At 56.4% G+C, this 16,063-nt stretch overlaps 1 protein-coding gene across 10 annotated transcripts in view; it reads right to left on the bottom strand.

Moving 5' to 3' along the window:
• Window positions 1-16,063, bottom strand: part of MYO7A (myosin VIIA) — a 78,321-nt gene that overhangs the window by 17,730 nt on the left and 44,528 nt on the right. For 5 of the 10 annotated variants that reach the window (XR_012122548.1, XM_037010613.2, XM_073215982.1 and 2 more), the window contains 16 exons: window positions 14,798-14,959; window positions 14,271-14,363; window positions 12,080-12,174; window positions 11,279-11,389; window positions 10,795-10,879; window positions 10,029-10,247; window positions 9,513-9,620; window positions 8,457-8,666; window positions 7,875-8,078; window positions 7,444-7,620; window positions 6,916-7,005; window positions 5,442-5,569; window positions 3,182-3,308; window positions 2,413-2,532; window positions 1,694-1,867; window positions 644-871 (listed from right to left, as the gene is read on the bottom strand). Coding sequence is in view for 9 of the 10 variants with exons in the window: in XM_037010613.2 (XP_036866508.2) it covers window positions 644-871; window positions 1,694-1,867; window positions 2,413-2,532; window positions 3,182-3,308; window positions 5,442-5,569; window positions 6,916-7,005; window positions 7,444-7,620; window positions 7,875-8,078; window positions 8,457-8,666; window positions 9,513-9,620; window positions 10,029-10,247; window positions 10,795-10,879; window positions 11,279-11,389; window positions 12,080-12,174; window positions 14,271-14,363; window positions 14,798-14,959 (2,331 nt within the window). In the remaining variant the exon portion in view is untranslated. The remainder of the gene's footprint in view (window positions 1-643; window positions 872-1,693; window positions 1,868-2,412; window positions 2,533-3,181; window positions 3,309-5,441; window positions 5,570-6,915; window positions 7,006-7,443; window positions 7,621-7,874; window positions 8,079-8,456; window positions 8,667-9,512; window positions 9,621-10,028; window positions 10,248-10,794; window positions 10,880-11,278; window positions 11,390-12,079; window positions 12,175-14,270; window positions 14,364-14,797; window positions 14,960-16,063) is intronic. The other 5 variants (XM_037010611.2, XM_073215984.1, XM_073215987.1 and 2 more) reach the window with 3 other exon arrangements.

The raw sequence follows: 16,063 nt of genomic DNA on the forward strand, positions 1-16,063 counted from the left end.
TATCAATGCATCCTGCCTGAATGTCACCTGACCACTGCCACCACCACGGTCCCCTAAACAACACCGCTATCACCACCACTCCCATCACTGACACCATCATCTTCATTGCTGCTCACTGCCGCCTCCACGACCACCACCATCCCCACCACCACCACCGTCCCCTTCACGCCCATCATCTCCATCCTCATTCCTCCCTTGTGATCACCCACAGGATCATCAGTATCACGAGAACCATCACCAAAAACAAAACCACATTGGTCCTGCCCTCAGAAGGAGATAAAAGGATTTGCAAACTCTGGTCTGAATGAGTGGCTCTCTCATTCCTGAAGAGCAGGGTTTTCCAGACTAACTCAGAACAGCGCAGCAAGTCCTGAAGCACGTTGCCCGTGCCACGCACAGTCACCACAGGGCTGCAGGAACACACTCCACGGGCAGAGTTTGCAGGCAGAGTTTGATGGTTCTTCAAAGCCCTTGCTCCCGTAGGCAGGGCTAAATCCAGGAGAAACCTGGATAGTGTCCAGCCTCGGTCAGGCTAATCTCTGGATTGGCTAATGGTGGGTCACAGAAAATAACAGCCCCAGTTTGGAAAATGGGAGGGGCTGTGAGCCAAGCAGGCTCAGCCAGCAGATCTGCTGTCACTTACCTTCTCACACCTGTACTCCCCAAACTTGACCCCTCGCACCACCTGCTGGTAGATGAGGTTGGTGGCCACATTGTCTTCTGAGGGATTGTGCCAGGGGGTGAAGACCTCTTTGCGGAAGAAGAGTCTCCATGGGGCATTGCGTTCCTGGGCACCCTGCTCCTTGGCATACTGCTCACATTGGGAGATGGCATCCATGACATGGTCACTGCCACTGCCCAGGGAAGACACCTGTGGGCACAGAGCTGGTGGTGACCCAGCAGAAGGGTGAGTAGACAGGGAAGCACTGCAAAGAGCCACAACTGTGCCAAACAAACTGAGTCCTTGTTTGGATAGAAAACAGAGGCTCAGAGAGAGGCAGGGATGTGCCCAAGTTAGACGGGGGATGACCAGAATGGCACTCCTGGATCCCAACCATGGTCTCTGAGCCAGCACAGGGAGTTCCCAGTTCCTGGTGTGAACCTTTTGTAAAATTCTGATGGACAGAGCACTGAGAGCACAGAAGGAGATACCCGGGCAAATTGGGTCAGACCACATGGTCATGTCCCTGGTCTTGCTGGGGGCAAGAGCCCTTCTGCTGTGTATGGAGGCAAAATCATCCGCTCCCAGCTCAGCCCAGCAGAGAAGGCTCCAGCCACAATGTACCTGATACTCAGGTGGCCACTACCAAGTGAGAAGAAAATGCCACAGCAACCTGGTAAAGAACTGGATTCCCATTTGCAAATGAGAAAATTGAATCTCAGAGAGCCGAGTGTCTGTGTGCCCCTCCAGGCTGTCTCTGCCATGTTCTTCCCCTGGACCAGGGGAGGATGACTTGGCCTAGGCACATATGGCTGAAATAAGCTCTGGGTTTCAGATGTTTTTTCTTTAGGTGCTTAAGAGCTCTCCACAATCCTAACAAGCTGGGCAGAGCCAGGGTTACTACTGGCTACAGAGGCAACAGCCGCCCTGGAAGTAACTGCATGAGGTCACCTGAGCCAGGAGGTGGCAGCAGTGGGTGGGAGCCGTTCCTGCCCCATGCTGCCGGGAGGCAGTGCTTTGGGGCCGCCATACCTTATCAAACAGGGCAATGTAGAGGGAAAACCCAAAGCGGTCCTTGAGCGAGATCTTGTCAGCCAGCGCATTGCAGAGCTCCTTAGCCGTGGTCGCCGAGTCTGTCAGCAGGGTTTTGGTGGTCCCGTCCATGAATGTCACGGGCAACATGATGGGCTTCTTGGACTTGGTGGCCTGAAAGTGGCAGAAGAGGGTTTGTGGGAATCCTTTCACTTCAGACCAGCTCACTCCCTCTGGGCTCGCAGCCCCTGCTCCCTACAGGGCTGACTTGTCCCCAGAGCCCCTGGGCCCCAGCATCCCCCCAGGACATTGCCCATCACTGGTCACAGGTACCCAAACATGATGTGCTCCCCACCCTGATAGGGCCTATAGGGTCCCTGAGCTGGGGCTTCAGGGCTGGGAGGTGGGGCATGGCCACATGCCAGGGGCTCTGCCCTCACATCGCAGACATCACAGGGCCCCATGAAATCAGAGTCACTGTGGCCATGGTGCAGATGAAGCCACTCAAACACAGGAACCCCCTGCTCAAGCCATTGGCCCAAGCAGACGGGAGTCAGTCAGCCACACCGGGGGCTCTCCTATTCCAGCAGGCCTGGATTCCAGAACTTGGGGGTAGGTGCTGGTGGAACCACAGGCTCCCAAAGCAGGGAATGTTTCTGGGCACCTGGAGTGCACTGGATACACACCCCCACCCCCACTGGGAGGGGCCGGGGCTGCACCTGCAGTTCCAGCCAGCTGGGCGGCTGCGTGCGTGTCCCATTGATGAAGGTCCTCCTGAGCCGCTCCTCACAGTACGGAGCATAGCCAGGCGGCCCCCCGTGGATGAAGTTCCGCAGGTACTGCAGACAGAGGACCGGCCGAGGGGCCCTGCTCCAGCCTCCCTGACCTGGACCAGCACTCCTGACCCTCCACCCACACTCAGGACCTGCTGCTCGAGGCATTCTGCCCACACCCCTCTGCTGTCTGCGGCTTGCTGCCGCCCCCAAGACCACATCCACCTGCCTCAGGTCAGCAACATGGCCACCATAAGCTGGCCTCCTGCCTCACCCCACACAGACCCCCTGCACCTCCCTTAACTGCTCCTCTTCCTCTGAGGCCCGCCTCCCTGACTCCTGACTGGGAAAACTCCTCCTCACAGCTCTGACCATGGGGCTGGCCACCTGCTGTGCTGGTGTCCCAGTGCATGGCACTGAGAAACAGTCAAGCAGGCCTGAGATGAACTAAAAGGTCTGCTCCAAATCAATATGTGGAGAGTCCCAGAGATGCTGCTGTCAAACCCAGTTTCCTTGTAAATAAAATGGGGCTGAGGGGGTCTACACTGAAGGCCTGGAGCCCAGGACGGGGACCAAGAAGATGGGCGGTAGGAGGCTGTGAGGCCTGAGAGGAGGTGACCCAGGCAGGGCCTCGTGACTAAACCCCGCTGAGCTTCCTCCCCTTGCTCTCTCTCCTCCAAACCGGTCCCCCCTCGAGGCCAGGCACCTCCCCTACCTTAAGGAACTTCTCAGAGGGGGCGAAGCAGCCCACGCAGAGAGACACGAGGATCCAGCCCCGCGCGTAGCTGCTCTTGGAGGGATTGTGAGTGAGCTGCTTGCTGATCTGGCAGTAGATCTCATCCCTAGGCAGGCAGGGCAGCAGGGGAGGGGGCCGCCTCAGAGGAATGGCCTGGGCCTCCCAGTGGCGGGTGGGGCATAATATGCTTCCTCCCCCATTTGCCTAAGGCCACCCAGGAGTGGGGCCAGGTGGGGAGCCCAGGGCTCCGGAGAGCCAGTGAAGAGGGTCTCTCTTTGGAGGCAGGCTCATGAGGCACTGAGCACGTTCCAGACCCAAGCAGACCCAAGGCTGGGGCCATGTGACCCAGGAGGCGGTGAGCATCCCGCCCCCCTCAGCCGCAGGTGACCACTGTGACGAGAAGCATCGGCTCCCCCTGCCTCATGGCTCACCAGCTGGGAGGCCCGGGAAGTGGACTCACTTCCAAGAGCCATGCAGCAGGGGCAATTTCTACTAAAGGCAACTGGCAGAGCAGAACAGCAGAAACACCTGGGGAGTTTGTCTGGGAGATGGAATGTATACGGACTTTGACTTTCTCGTATTTCTGTAACATTTGAATATTTAAATGGCCATGTAATACTTTTGTTATCAGATTAAAGCAATGAAATAGCTTTTTTTGTTTTCATTTTAAAGGCAAATGATAGCACCTTTCTTAGAGGATTTCTGTAAAGAAAAATGAGCCAAGCTCATAAAGCACCTACCACAGTAAACCCTCAATAAATACTAGCCACTGCTGTTCGGACCTGCTTGCCTGCCCGGGGCCAACGGCAGGACCCACGACGAGGGAATGGCCACCAGGGGGCAATCCCTGCTGCTCTACCAGCTCAGAAGGGCGGGCCTGGGCAGGAAGGAGGGATCACCTAATTCAGGGACTCTTGTTTTGAGAATTCATGGACCAGGGCAACTTCAAAATAAATTCTGATTTTGCTAACTTTTTGTTAGGACAAATAAGGACACTTAAAGCACACTACATGTACAACCTATATCACAATCATTTCATAAAACAAAGGTAATTTTAATATCCAAATGCAGGAAGGGTAAAGTCTCAGAACAAAGGACAGTCCTTTAAATAAATCAAATTTAGCTTTAGGAATAGCCTTATTTTTCCCATTTTGTTACAGACCAGTGAAAACTTTATCCCCTGCAGCTGGGAGCCCCTGATCCCATTTGCTTTACTGATGGGGAGAGGGAGGCCTTTTTTAGAAAAGGGAGGATCCCTATGGTCCCCTCAGGGAGTCAACACTCCAGCCTTCTGACTCTTGGTCCAGGGCTCCTGGCATTATGTTCTCCAGAAGTGACAATTTTAGGTCTGATGGTGAGATAATTGGGAGGCAAACACTTGCTCCTTAAACACACTGGGTGACTACCTTGTCTTCCTGGCAGCGGGAGGCCCTGGGGCTCTATGACCATCTCTGGTGAGGTGGTAACTGGCCTTGGGAAGCACTGAAAGGAGGCTTGGCTGGAGGGCAGGAGGTCTGGGCAGTTGGTGACTCCTGGGTAAGTCTCCTCCCCTCTCTGGACCTCAGTTTTCCCATTGGTAAAATGGGGCTCAACTCCCCTGCCCCCACCCCATCTGCTGTCCTCCCAGCCAGGATACACAAGGTCACAGGGTCAGTTCAAACTGACCGTCCTGTGCAGAACAGAGTTCTCAGAAAAGTCCTGTTTTCCCTCCACTGATCCAACTGAGTTGATTCCTTAGTGGTTCCTGGTGACTCATCCCATCTCCCTAGCACCCCAGGGACCTGAACAGAGGCCTCTCCTCAGGCACTGCAGGATTCCCAGGGCCCAGCACACTAACCCTGCCAATGGGCCTCAGCTGGGTACACTGAAGGTGAGCTGGCTGGGGTGCAGTTAAAGCAGAAAATGCATGTCAAATAATAACAATAGCTCCCATTTATGAGTGCCTAATGTGTAGGCCCTGTGTTACATATTTTCCAGTTTTATTGGCCCACAAGCCTACGAGGTAGGTACTATTATTATTATTCTCCCTTTATAGATGAAGAAACTGAAGCTTACAGAGATGAAATAACTTTATCTGAGGTCACACAACTAGCTAGCTACAGAGCTAAATCCAGGCCTGTTTGGCTTAATCTGTTGCTACAGTAACACAGCACAAAACCTTTCAGAGCCATGCACCAACAGCTGTGGGGTACCTCCCTACCAGCAGCCCTCCCTGCACCCCTGCCCCTCAGACACCGACCGGAGTGCTGGCCGGAGGATGCCATTGCCAATGATGAAGTGCAGCTTCTCCAGGTTCGAGGTGGGCCGGTCCTCCAGCATGCTGTTGCCCTGCACCATGGACTCCCCATCATGTAGCCGCTTGGTCACCTGGGCCAGAGGGAGGAGACAAGGGCAGATGACGTGAGGGGCCCTGCCCCATGCCTCAGTGTGCCACCACCCCAGAGATAGAATCCTGAGGGCAGCCAGAAGACCTGACTCCCACCATTGTCATACCCCCAGCCCTGTCAGGACCCCCACCCTGGGCAGAACAGATGTTGGACCAATGACTAGTGCACGCAGCTGGAGGGCACTGGCCTGCTGCCACCCACTTCTGGGGATAAGGCTCCTGTGCAGCCTCCTGGGCACCGGCTCCCAACCCCTCCTCCAGGGAAGTCCTTTCAGCCAGGACAGGGGCCTGCTCCTCTGGCTCCTGGTGGGACCCCTGTCTCTCCAGGGTGGACCCCACACTCTGATGCCCAGAACACACCCCAGGATCCAGCCACCCAGTCACCATCACCCATCCCCAGTGCCCGGGCCCCTGTGTGAGCAGCCATAGGCTGGGCTCTTACAGGTGCGTTTCCCTCCTTGCCCCCACAGAGCCCACGCCAGCCTGGTGCTCAGCCCAGAGACGCAGAGTGAGTGAGAGGCAGGAGCATGCCCCTGCAGATGCCTCACATTTCCCACAGCGATTGCCTTGCACCATCCTCCCAGGAATCCACGAGTGGGCATTTTCTCCCCCAGATCCCTCAGATACTTAATGACAGGGCCAGGATTCAAATCTGGAGCTACGTGGCTGCCAGACTGGACTTGAGCCTCAGATGGAGAACAGGATAGGGCAGAGACAAAGCAATCTGCTAGAGAGGGGTCTGGGTAGGCTTCCTGGAGGAGGTGACTCCCAGGCAGAGAAGAGGAAGGAGGAATTTTAAGCAGAGGGACTGGTGTATACAAATTAGAAGCATGGGGGGAGTCAGTCCCCTGCACTATAAATGCCTTGGTTTGAGTCTGTCTGCTCACCCAGCCTGAACAATCCTGGAGCAGAGGGCCAGGGTGGTACTCAGAAAAGGCAAGGTGACTGAATGAATGAGTTAGAAAAGTTCATAGTGTTAATGCCCTTTGGGCACTCTTAGTCCACAGAAAGTTCTTGGTGTCTGAAAGGCCCTTGGATCCAGTGCAGTGGGCCCATGCCCTGGCAGGCATGTCCCCCCTCTCACCGTCTGCCACTCCAAGCCCTCCCCAGCTCTCGGGTGCCCTCCCATGGGAAGCCCCCTCCCTGCCACGGGCCCTAGTGTGAGCTCACCACCCTCTTGCTCACACCCGTTGCCCCTCACTGTCCATGCTGTCCAGCTGGGGCCCCTCGGCATAGGCAGCATCCACTCCCGTTCCGCTCCCCATGGGTCCCGAGCTCAGCCCTGCTTCTGCCGGGCCTCCTGAGGCAGCCTGGGGTCTGCTCTCACCTCCTCTGTCAGCTTGGACTTCTTCTTCAGCGTCAAGTGCACCAGCTTGTGCCTCACGCTACTCTTCTTCTGCCCCTCAGGGAGCTGGGCCTGCGGGACAAACAGGGCTCAGCAGCAAGTGACAGGGCGGGCCCCAAGTAATGCCAAGAACAGCTGAAAATGGGGCTATGGCTGGAGGACTGCCTCATCTCCACATAACGTTTATGACCTGTACTCCACGTTGCCACCTCCTCTTCCCCCATGCTGGCTCGGCTCCTGCCCCCACCAGCCAAGTAGCTGATGGGAAAGCAGAGACTCAGAAAAGTGCATTAACGTCCCAGCACCTCCCAGCGAGCCGACAGGGGTGCTGGCTCTGACTGCAAGCCCATCTGCACTGCTGCGTGGCTTCATCAGTCACTTCAGCACTTCCAGTCGTGAAGTGTGCACACATTTGTTCCACCGATCAGCACACAGAGAAGAGCAGGGGCCCGGGAGGCCGGGGAGGCTGGGTGGCCTGCCACACCAGCTGGGCAGGGACCTGGGCCTCACCTCCCCTTCGCCCTGTAGGGCCTGCAGCTCCCTCTTGTACGTCTTCTTGCCCAGGGTCTCATAAATCTTGGTCATCACAGGGATCTTCTCGCTGCCATCACTCATGGCCGTGTGGTACTTGGGCTCAGGGAGGTCGCCCATGAACCGGAGGATGGTGATCCAGACGGCCAGGGCTGCCTGGGGGCAGAGCCACGCCTGTCAGGCAGCCCAGACACAGGCACTGCTGAAGCCTGCAAAGTAACCTGGGGCCTGGGGAGAGGGATGGAGAGCCCCAGAGGGCCGCAGAGCCGAGCATGGTACCGCTGTGCCTCGGGATCTTGCTTGTGTGGCCTGGCCCCGGGCTGGGTGCCAGGATGAAGTCCAGCCTGGTCCCTGCCCACCAGCACCCACCACCTCAGCACCCACAGTACTGGCACAGCCCTGGTTCTCACCAGCTGGTTGCCCTCATCGTCATGGTACAGCAGCGGCTGCTTGAGTGGCCGCCGCGTGTATGTGTGTGTGGTCGTGCCTTGGAAGTAGGTGGCAGCGAACTTGGCGAATTTATACTCTGAGAGATCCTCCTCATCCTCGTCAGGCAGGGGCAGGGCTGCATCCAGGTCCTCCTCCACCATCTCCCTCCGCCCGCGCTCCAGGTCCTGAGGATGCAAGAAGGGTTCCTGGCCATGGGGGCTAACCTGGGGCTGGGTTGCAGCCACCAACCTGTCCCCCAGGGGGCCACCTCTTCCTACATGAGGGTAGGTCTGTGTCATCTTGTTGCTACCCAAATAGAGCCTGGCGCATGGTAGTTTCTCAATAAATGAATGCATAAAACTTTGTGAATAACCCTGGAGAGGAACAGTACTAGTCCAAGGTCACACAGTAAGCTGGTGGCTGCACAGGGCCTGGAACCGCCCTCTGCTCAGAGGGGACCAGGTGGATGTCTGTAAATCCGGGTATACTTTAATGCTAAGTGCAAGAAAATAGAGGGCCATGGCATTAAGGCCTGTCCCCAGCCCCTGGCTCCAAGCTCATACCTCAAAGCCACTAGGTGCTTGGCCCTCCTGGCCTGGCAGGCCACCTGAAGTCCCCAGGAAGCCAAACATCTTGTCCACCATGTCTGAGTGATTGATGGGCTCATGGCGGGCCCTCTCCATCTGCTCTAGGAGCTCCTTCTTCCGTCGAGCCTCCTCCTTCTCCTTCAGCTCCCGCTCCGCATCCTCGCGGGCCAGTTGGGCCAGGCGCTCCTGGGAGGTTGGGTTGGTTCAGAGGAGACAGTCTCAGGGGCCAAGCCCTGATTGGGGAGCCCAACAGAGTGCCTGTAGCCCCTGGGACTCAGTCCGAACTCCATCTGGACCCTCCTGACACTGGGGAGGGTCGAGCCTTGGGCTTCTCCATCCTGGGCTGTGCCCCTCACAGGGATGCCTATTGTTGGGCCACAGAGAAGCTTCTTGACAATCCCAGACAGTAACTCCACCCACCCCTCAGGTCCCAGTTAGAAGCGACCTCCTCCCGGAAGTCTGCTCACGCCTCCCAGCTGGGCCAACTCAGAATCCCAGAGCCACTGGGTTGAGGCTCTAGAATAGCCTGATCCAGTAGAAATATAACCCAAGCCATGTATGTAGTGGCTACATTTAAAACAGTGAAAAGAAATGGGTGTGATTTTACTAATGTACTTTATTTAACCCAGTATTTCCAAAATATTATCTTAACATGTAATTAATATTTTAAAAATTGTACTGAGATATTTTATATGCCTTTTTTTCCTTCCTGTCTTCAAAACATAGTGTGCATTTTACACTTGCCATTCCAAGTGTTCAGTAGCCACACCTGGCTGGGGTTCTCATACTGGGTGCTCTGCCCTGGCTCAGCCTTTTCACCTGGGTGTTAACCTGCAGCTAGAAAAGGCGCTGCTCAGGGATGGCTCCTTTTACTCTGGAGCCGCAGCCCTCTGTCCTTTGGCCTGGCACAGACCAGGCACCCCATGCACAAAGGAAGGAAGGTTGCGTGCAAGGATGATGAACAGCCAGAGGTGGGTGAAGCTGTTGAACCAGTGAACGGATATCTGAGGTGCTGGGCTGGTTTCAGCTCACCTGATGCTTGCGTTCGGCCTCCTCCTTGGCTTTCTTAGCGCTCATCTCCTTCCGGAGCTTCTCCTCCTCTGCTAGCCGCATTTTCTCGGCCTCCAGGCGCCGCAAGTACTAAGGGAAGGGGCAGTGGGTGAGCACAGTACCATGTGTAGCTGTCACAGTGCTTCCCACCAGCTCTACCCCACTGACCCTGACTGCCAAATCATTTGGCAGATAGAGAAACTAAGGCACCTGAGAAATGCTCCAGGTCACACAGCAGATTGGAGACATCGCTGATCTGCAAACCAGGTTTGCCTAGGCTTCCAAAGATTCACAAGAGTGCCCTGGGGCCCCAGCCCTGCCCTTGGCTGGAAGGATGGAAATGACCCTGGACTTCCTCAGAGGAGGCATAACCCTAGGTCTCTTCCCAAAGCCTCAGCAAACAGCGGTATCTGTCTGCCTGAGGTGAAGCAGCACTTCAGAGGATGCACCCCCCGTGGGGCTCAGAGCTATGGGTGCTGTGGACTCAGGAGCCCTCACCTCAGCCCTGAGGCGCCGGTGCAGCCTGCGGGCGATCATGCCCCGGGCATAGGCCTGCACGGTGAGCACGGCCCAGAGGCGGTGGCGGAAGGCCTTACGCACCAGGTAGGCACGGCAGCGGGCCTGGAACTGTATGATGCACCGCCGGGCCAGGCGATACTGGCGGTGCAGCTTCTGGGAGCGGTGCAGGGCTTGCAGCCGCAGGAAGCCCAGCCGCATCTGCAATGACAGCACCCGCTCAGCTGGCCACCCCCACGCGAACCCTGCCCATGGTGCGCCATGACCACGGGCTCCCCTCTCTGACCAGCATGCCCTGGAGGCACAGCTCTGTCTTCTCTGTCTAGGACTTCGAGAATTAAGCTCTGTCTCCTCTCAGACGAAAGTTTCCTAAGGAGTGGCCTGGGCTTCCCCTGGGATGAGTATCCCATCCTTAGATCAGAAGCTAGTCTCCTTCCTGTCTCCCTGGCCCCAAGTCCATCCCAGTAAGTTGCAGAGGTCCATGTAGCACACCTGTTCCCAGCCTCCCCCAAGGTCTCTTATGACGCAGGTGCTCAGGACCAAAACCTTTCAGAACAAAAGCAACAGACTTTGCTGACTGGATGGGGAAAGCCGTAGAGCCAGGCTTGGACTTTGAGCTGGAGGAAGGGTAGGGGCTGGATGGGGCAGTGGCAGGAGGCCCTGAGCACAGGTACATCCTGCTGCTATGGCAATGGGGCTGGGTCCAAAGGCCTCATGGGGCAAGGAGCAGCCCCCTTGGGAGGCTCACCAGCCCATAGTTCCTCCTGCACTTGTGGCCCCGCCAATGCCTCTGGATCAGCGTGGCAGCATTCTTCAGCTTTAGGAAGTTGGACCTGGAACAGCAGCATGAAACAGGAGGGTCTTAGAGCACAGAAATGAACCAGAGGCAGCCGGGTACTGTGGGGTTTGAAATCAGAGAGCAAGGCTGAGTCCCAGGTGTGCACCTGCAGCCATATAACCTTGGGCAAAGGGATATAACCTCCTTACTCCCCAGTGCCCTTTTCTATCAAATGGATAGAATAATACCTGCCCTTCCTGCCTCACAGCCTTGTCACACAAGCCCACTAAGATAGGTATTCAGAAGGTGTTCACTGAATGAATATATAAGTAAATTAAATAATATAAAAGATTAAAAATAAAAGCTTTGAACACTGTGAACATCATTTATTACTTTCTAAGGCCCCACTTTTGGGATGAGGAAACTGAGACTCCAGGTTGGGACTAGAGCCTACATCTTCCGACTGCGAGTGCAATGCTGTCCCCTGCATATGCCTGGCAGCTTCTGTAGGATGACAGTCACCTTTGACCTGACAGAGGACAGAGACCACACGAACAGCAGGTGCCTGATGGGAGAAGGATGGGTATGTCAGTGTGTGAGCGAGCCAGTGGGACAGTGCCGGATGCACACATGAGCAAGTGAGCCACTGTGGAGGGTTGGGAAGGTGGATGGACATACGAACAGAAAGCTGGCTGGCTGGCTGGCTGAACAGACAGAAGAACTGATGGAAGGATGGATGGAGAGATGGAGAGAGGGAGGGCATGGCCACATAAACTGTAGAAGGGGCAGGTTTCTGTTTGGGATTATGTGGAGACTGAATTACACTCCAGAGTCAGCCCTGTCCATTTGTGAATTGTCACAGCTGTACACATGTCCCTTATGTGGTATACAGGACACACTCTGTAATTTATAAAATCTCAAATTTCCACTTTGGGAAACTTCATCAGGCATCTGAGACACCCGAGTGTCCACGGGCGTGTGCCTCATGTATCTGTGCATATGCTTGTATGTAGCTGAGTGTGCTATGTTATTGGGTGTGCAGGGCATGGATAGGTCTGTGTAAATCACGTCTGTGTTCATCATTGTCTGAATGAGCGTGTGTGCATTCTGTGCATGGGTGTGCTTGTTTCTCTGTGTGTACCCGTGGGTGGGCATGTACACTCCTCATGTTCACAGGGGGAACAGGGGTGAGCCAAGCACATGCACACGCATCCATGTGTGGAAGGAGGAGGGGAGGAGCCAGTCCCACAAATACCTGTCTTTGAAGCCCCGGATCACCTTCTGGAGGAGGATGACTCTGTCGGTGATGGCCTTGTCTCGCTCTACCTCTAACAGCATGTCATGGTGGTCCTGGAGGGTAGAGTCCCTGACTAGTGTCCCCACCAGGGTCTCCACAGGACCACCAGCTCAGTCTCGGGCTGAGCTGCTCTATGTAGGCCCTCTCTTTCTTCACTTGACGCCCAGGCCTAGGGCTCAGCTGGGCCCCACAGGCCTCCCACAGCCACTAGTCCAGACAAGGGTTGTGTGGCTGTTTCTCAGAGGCCTGGGTGGGACAAATGGGAGGAAGAGCCTAACTGGACTGGACAGGTCAGCAGGCCCTACATGCACACGTACTGGCCCCATCCCTACGGCCGCCTCTGCCCAAGCCCCCAGGCCCCTGCTCTTCTAGGTCTCTGTCACTTCAGCCCCTGCCTGGGCCAGAACCCTGTCATTTCTCTCCAAGATCTTGGCAGCCTCTTAACCAGTCTCCTGGCCTCTGATGCTTCCCCTCCAGCCTGGCCCTAAGGAAAGACCCTCCTGAAGCACAGATCTGATGGTGACCTTATAGTCACACCTGGGGCCCCCAGGGGCAAGCCTGGTCCTCTACCCTGGCACTCAGGCCCCCCTCCCTGATCCATGCCCTACTGACTTCTTCAGGCCTCTCCTCCTCACCCGAGCTCCCAACCTTCACTGCAGTCAGACAAAACTTCATCATTAGTTCAGTGAATACGAACGGACTGTCGTCATGAACAAGCACTATGCCAGGTGCTGGGGTGGGCCACAGTGAGCCGGGCAGGCAGGAGCCCTGCCCTGGGGAGGCTGAGTCTCCTGAGGAAGCCACATCCATCAGGTAATTACAGACCATATCACTTGTGGACAGGGCCAGGCACAGAGGGGCTGCTTAGCCAAGGCTCTCTGAATGAATGAGGAGTGGACATTTGGGCTCTCAACACCATGACGCATTTCTTTAGAGCCATGAAGGTAGGGATGGGGACAGTGATGGTCCCCAGAGCTCTTGTGCTGCATGCCTGTCCTCCCTTACCCACGTGGGCTAAGGGCCAGACCAGTCCAGGCTAGAAGCCCCACTCCCCTCTCTAGGTCAGCACCTGACCTTGGGCCACTCACTTCTGAGCTGATGAAATGGACATAGTAATCCTACCTCACAGGGCTGCTGTGAGGACTAAAGGAGATCATGGGCAAAAATGGCCCACTCAGGACCTAGCACATAGATGGCAGTTGTAAGATGCACAGGCAGGGGAATGGTCGACACAGTTTTTCCAAAGAGGACAAGAAGGCTCAGAGACATGAAGGGACTGGCCCGTGGCACCTCCGCCAGGGAAGAATTAGACTAGACACCAGCACTGCCTCCAGCTCAGGGCTGACTCCTGCCTTCCTTCCTTCTTTCCCCCCAGCTGTCCTGGACTGGCCAGGGCCCACACCCATACAGAGAAAGAGCCCCACCACGCCTGTCACCCAGGACAGCCAGAAATCTTGTACAGCAGAAATGGAAATGGGGAAGCCGGATGCTGGGAGCTCATGCTGTCCCTGCTGCAGCTGCTCCACCACCGCCAACTTGTAACAACCTTCCCTTCGAGGCCAGGACTCCCCAGGGCCCAGCTTCCTGCTCCTGGCCCTACCCTTTCTTCAGATTCCTGCCCAGGCTGCAGTGAGCCAGAGAGCTCTAGAGGCCTGCTCAGGGAGGGTGTGGGAACAGGCCTCACAGGGCAAGGGGCACACACAGCGACCACAGCCCGGGACGAACTCTGCCTGGCAGGAAGCCACAGGAAAAGATCTAGATATACTCAAGAACTAACCCCATCCCATTATACAGATGGGAAAATAGGGCCCAGAAAGGGCTGGTGACCTGCCCAAAGTCCCAGGGCGGACAACCATGGAGTCAGGATTGAATCCAGGCCTCCCTGGGGGGCTGCCTGTGGCCTTCGGCTTTCCCACCTGCATCTAGTGCTCCCACCCTAGTCTCACTCCAGCTCACAGATGGTCTAAATGCCAATTTCCACTCCAACTGAGGAAGCCTTATCCTGCAGCCCATCCTCCTATCACAGCAGGGCAGGATGATCACACTGCCCCCACCCTAATGCTGCAACTCCTCTGTGGAGGCCCCCTGGGGCCCCATCCCTACCATAACGGGGACTTCACAGGGCCCCAGAGACAGAGGCTTTGCTCACCTTCAGAAAGATCTTGGTCTTGCCGATCTGCCAGTCATCGTGGGTGCCCAGCACAGCTTCAGCCATGCGCTGGCAAGTCCCCCGAAGGTCACCCTGGAGGGTGCACAAGGGAATGGGCAGCCCTATCTGTGAGGTCACCTGAGTGCCCCTCCCAAGGCTGCGAAGCAGGGCTCTTGCTCCAGCTCTGCCCCTGACTCACTGTGTGACCCTGGCCAGGTCCTGCCTTCTCTGACCCTCAATTTTCTCCTTTGCTTAGCCAGTTGCTTGCAAAACCCTCTCCCACATCTAACATCCAGGGCCCACATGGCAGCCCTGGTCTCACCCATTATACCACACGTGTGAAGTCCATGCCAGCTGGGAGTGGCGATCAAAGCCCTCTGACGCACCTCACTGCTTGACCCCAGTTTTCCTGGTTTACCTGAGGTGGCTGAGTTACTGTCATGCCCAGCACACTGTCCCAATGAGAAAACTGGGGTCCTTGCCCAGTCCAGAGCTGGGACCCTCCCACTGTGTCCCCAGCCCTATACCTGCTTGTAGGCTGGCTTCACGCCAGGCAGCAGCACACGGTACCGCTCCACAAACTCTACGAAGCTGTAGCGGATGGGGTAGCCGGCTCTTCGGATTCGGATGGTCTCCATCATCCCCGAGTACCGCAGCTGGCGCACACACAGGTGCCGGTCGAACAGCTGCTGGGCACAGAGCCGAGGGTGTCAGCATTGGAGGCTTTGCTGGGAACACAGTCCTGCTCTGCATTTTCCCACCCCAACAAAGGCCCAGAGAGGCCAGGGCCACACAGTTGAGCAGTGAAGGCAGGACTGAACTCAGATCTGTAGTTTAAACCCACACAGCAGCATGAAATGAGACCCTCACATGGAGTGAGCCATACGCTTTGGAAGTACAGAGGAAAAATAGCTCAATTCCCCTTGAGACATCTCAAGGGGGCTTCATGGAGGAGGCGGTCTTTGCCCTCATCCTGGCAGAGCAGGGTGAGCATATGCAAAGATGTAGAAGCCTGAAAGCACAGGACATGTGGGACACTTTACATGAATTGAGGAGGTAATTCATACCAAGACTACAGGTGTGCAGGGGGTAGGTGCCTTGCACAACCCCAGGGGGCACCCTTCATGTTAGTCATGGTAGATTGGCAGTTACTCTGACAACTTTCTGGCTGCTGACAGTAAAGTGACTTAAGGAAGAGACACATTTTTCTAATTGGCACAAAGTCATTTCTGTGATGGCAGCAAGGCAAGGCTGACCCCAGAGGGCCTCAGAAGGGCTAGCAGAGAGTGACCATCTGGGAGCCCCTCACAGCAGAGGGAAGGGGCGCTGAAGAAGTGAGACAGGAGGTGGGTGGGGAGGCAGACCAGTGAGGAGTTCCTGTTGCTAAGGTCCAGGCCACAGATGCTCAGGTCTGGGCCCAGAGAAGGTTCCGGAGGCATCTGAGAGCAGAAGAGACCGTACCCCACTGTCCTGGCAGGGCCTTGACCACGTTCCTCATGGACCTCCTGCCTCAGAGGGGGCCTGTGCAGGAGCCCTGCAGACCCATCCTGAGCCCCAGAGGGACTGGCCCGCCCACTCTGGGGACTGTTTACAGGCAGGGGGCGGGGGCAGGGCCAGCAGGCAGGCAGGCTGGCTTCCGCCACCTGTTTCCTCTCCCTCCAGGCACTTTCCCTGGCCTGTTGCCTTCCATCCCTCCCCAGGCCCCTCCGGCCCCAGCTTCCCCCTGGGCCTCTGGGAAAGGCCTGTGGTAAACAACATCCCCCAGAGCCCTGCAAGAGGATGGCCCCTTCCGA

This window comes from Manis javanica, chromosome 11 (assembly GCF_040802235.1).
Source record: "Manis javanica isolate MJ-LG chromosome 11, MJ_LKY, whole genome shotgun sequence".
Taxonomy (NCBI): domain Eukaryota; kingdom Metazoa; phylum Chordata; class Mammalia; order Pholidota; family Manidae; genus Manis; species Manis javanica.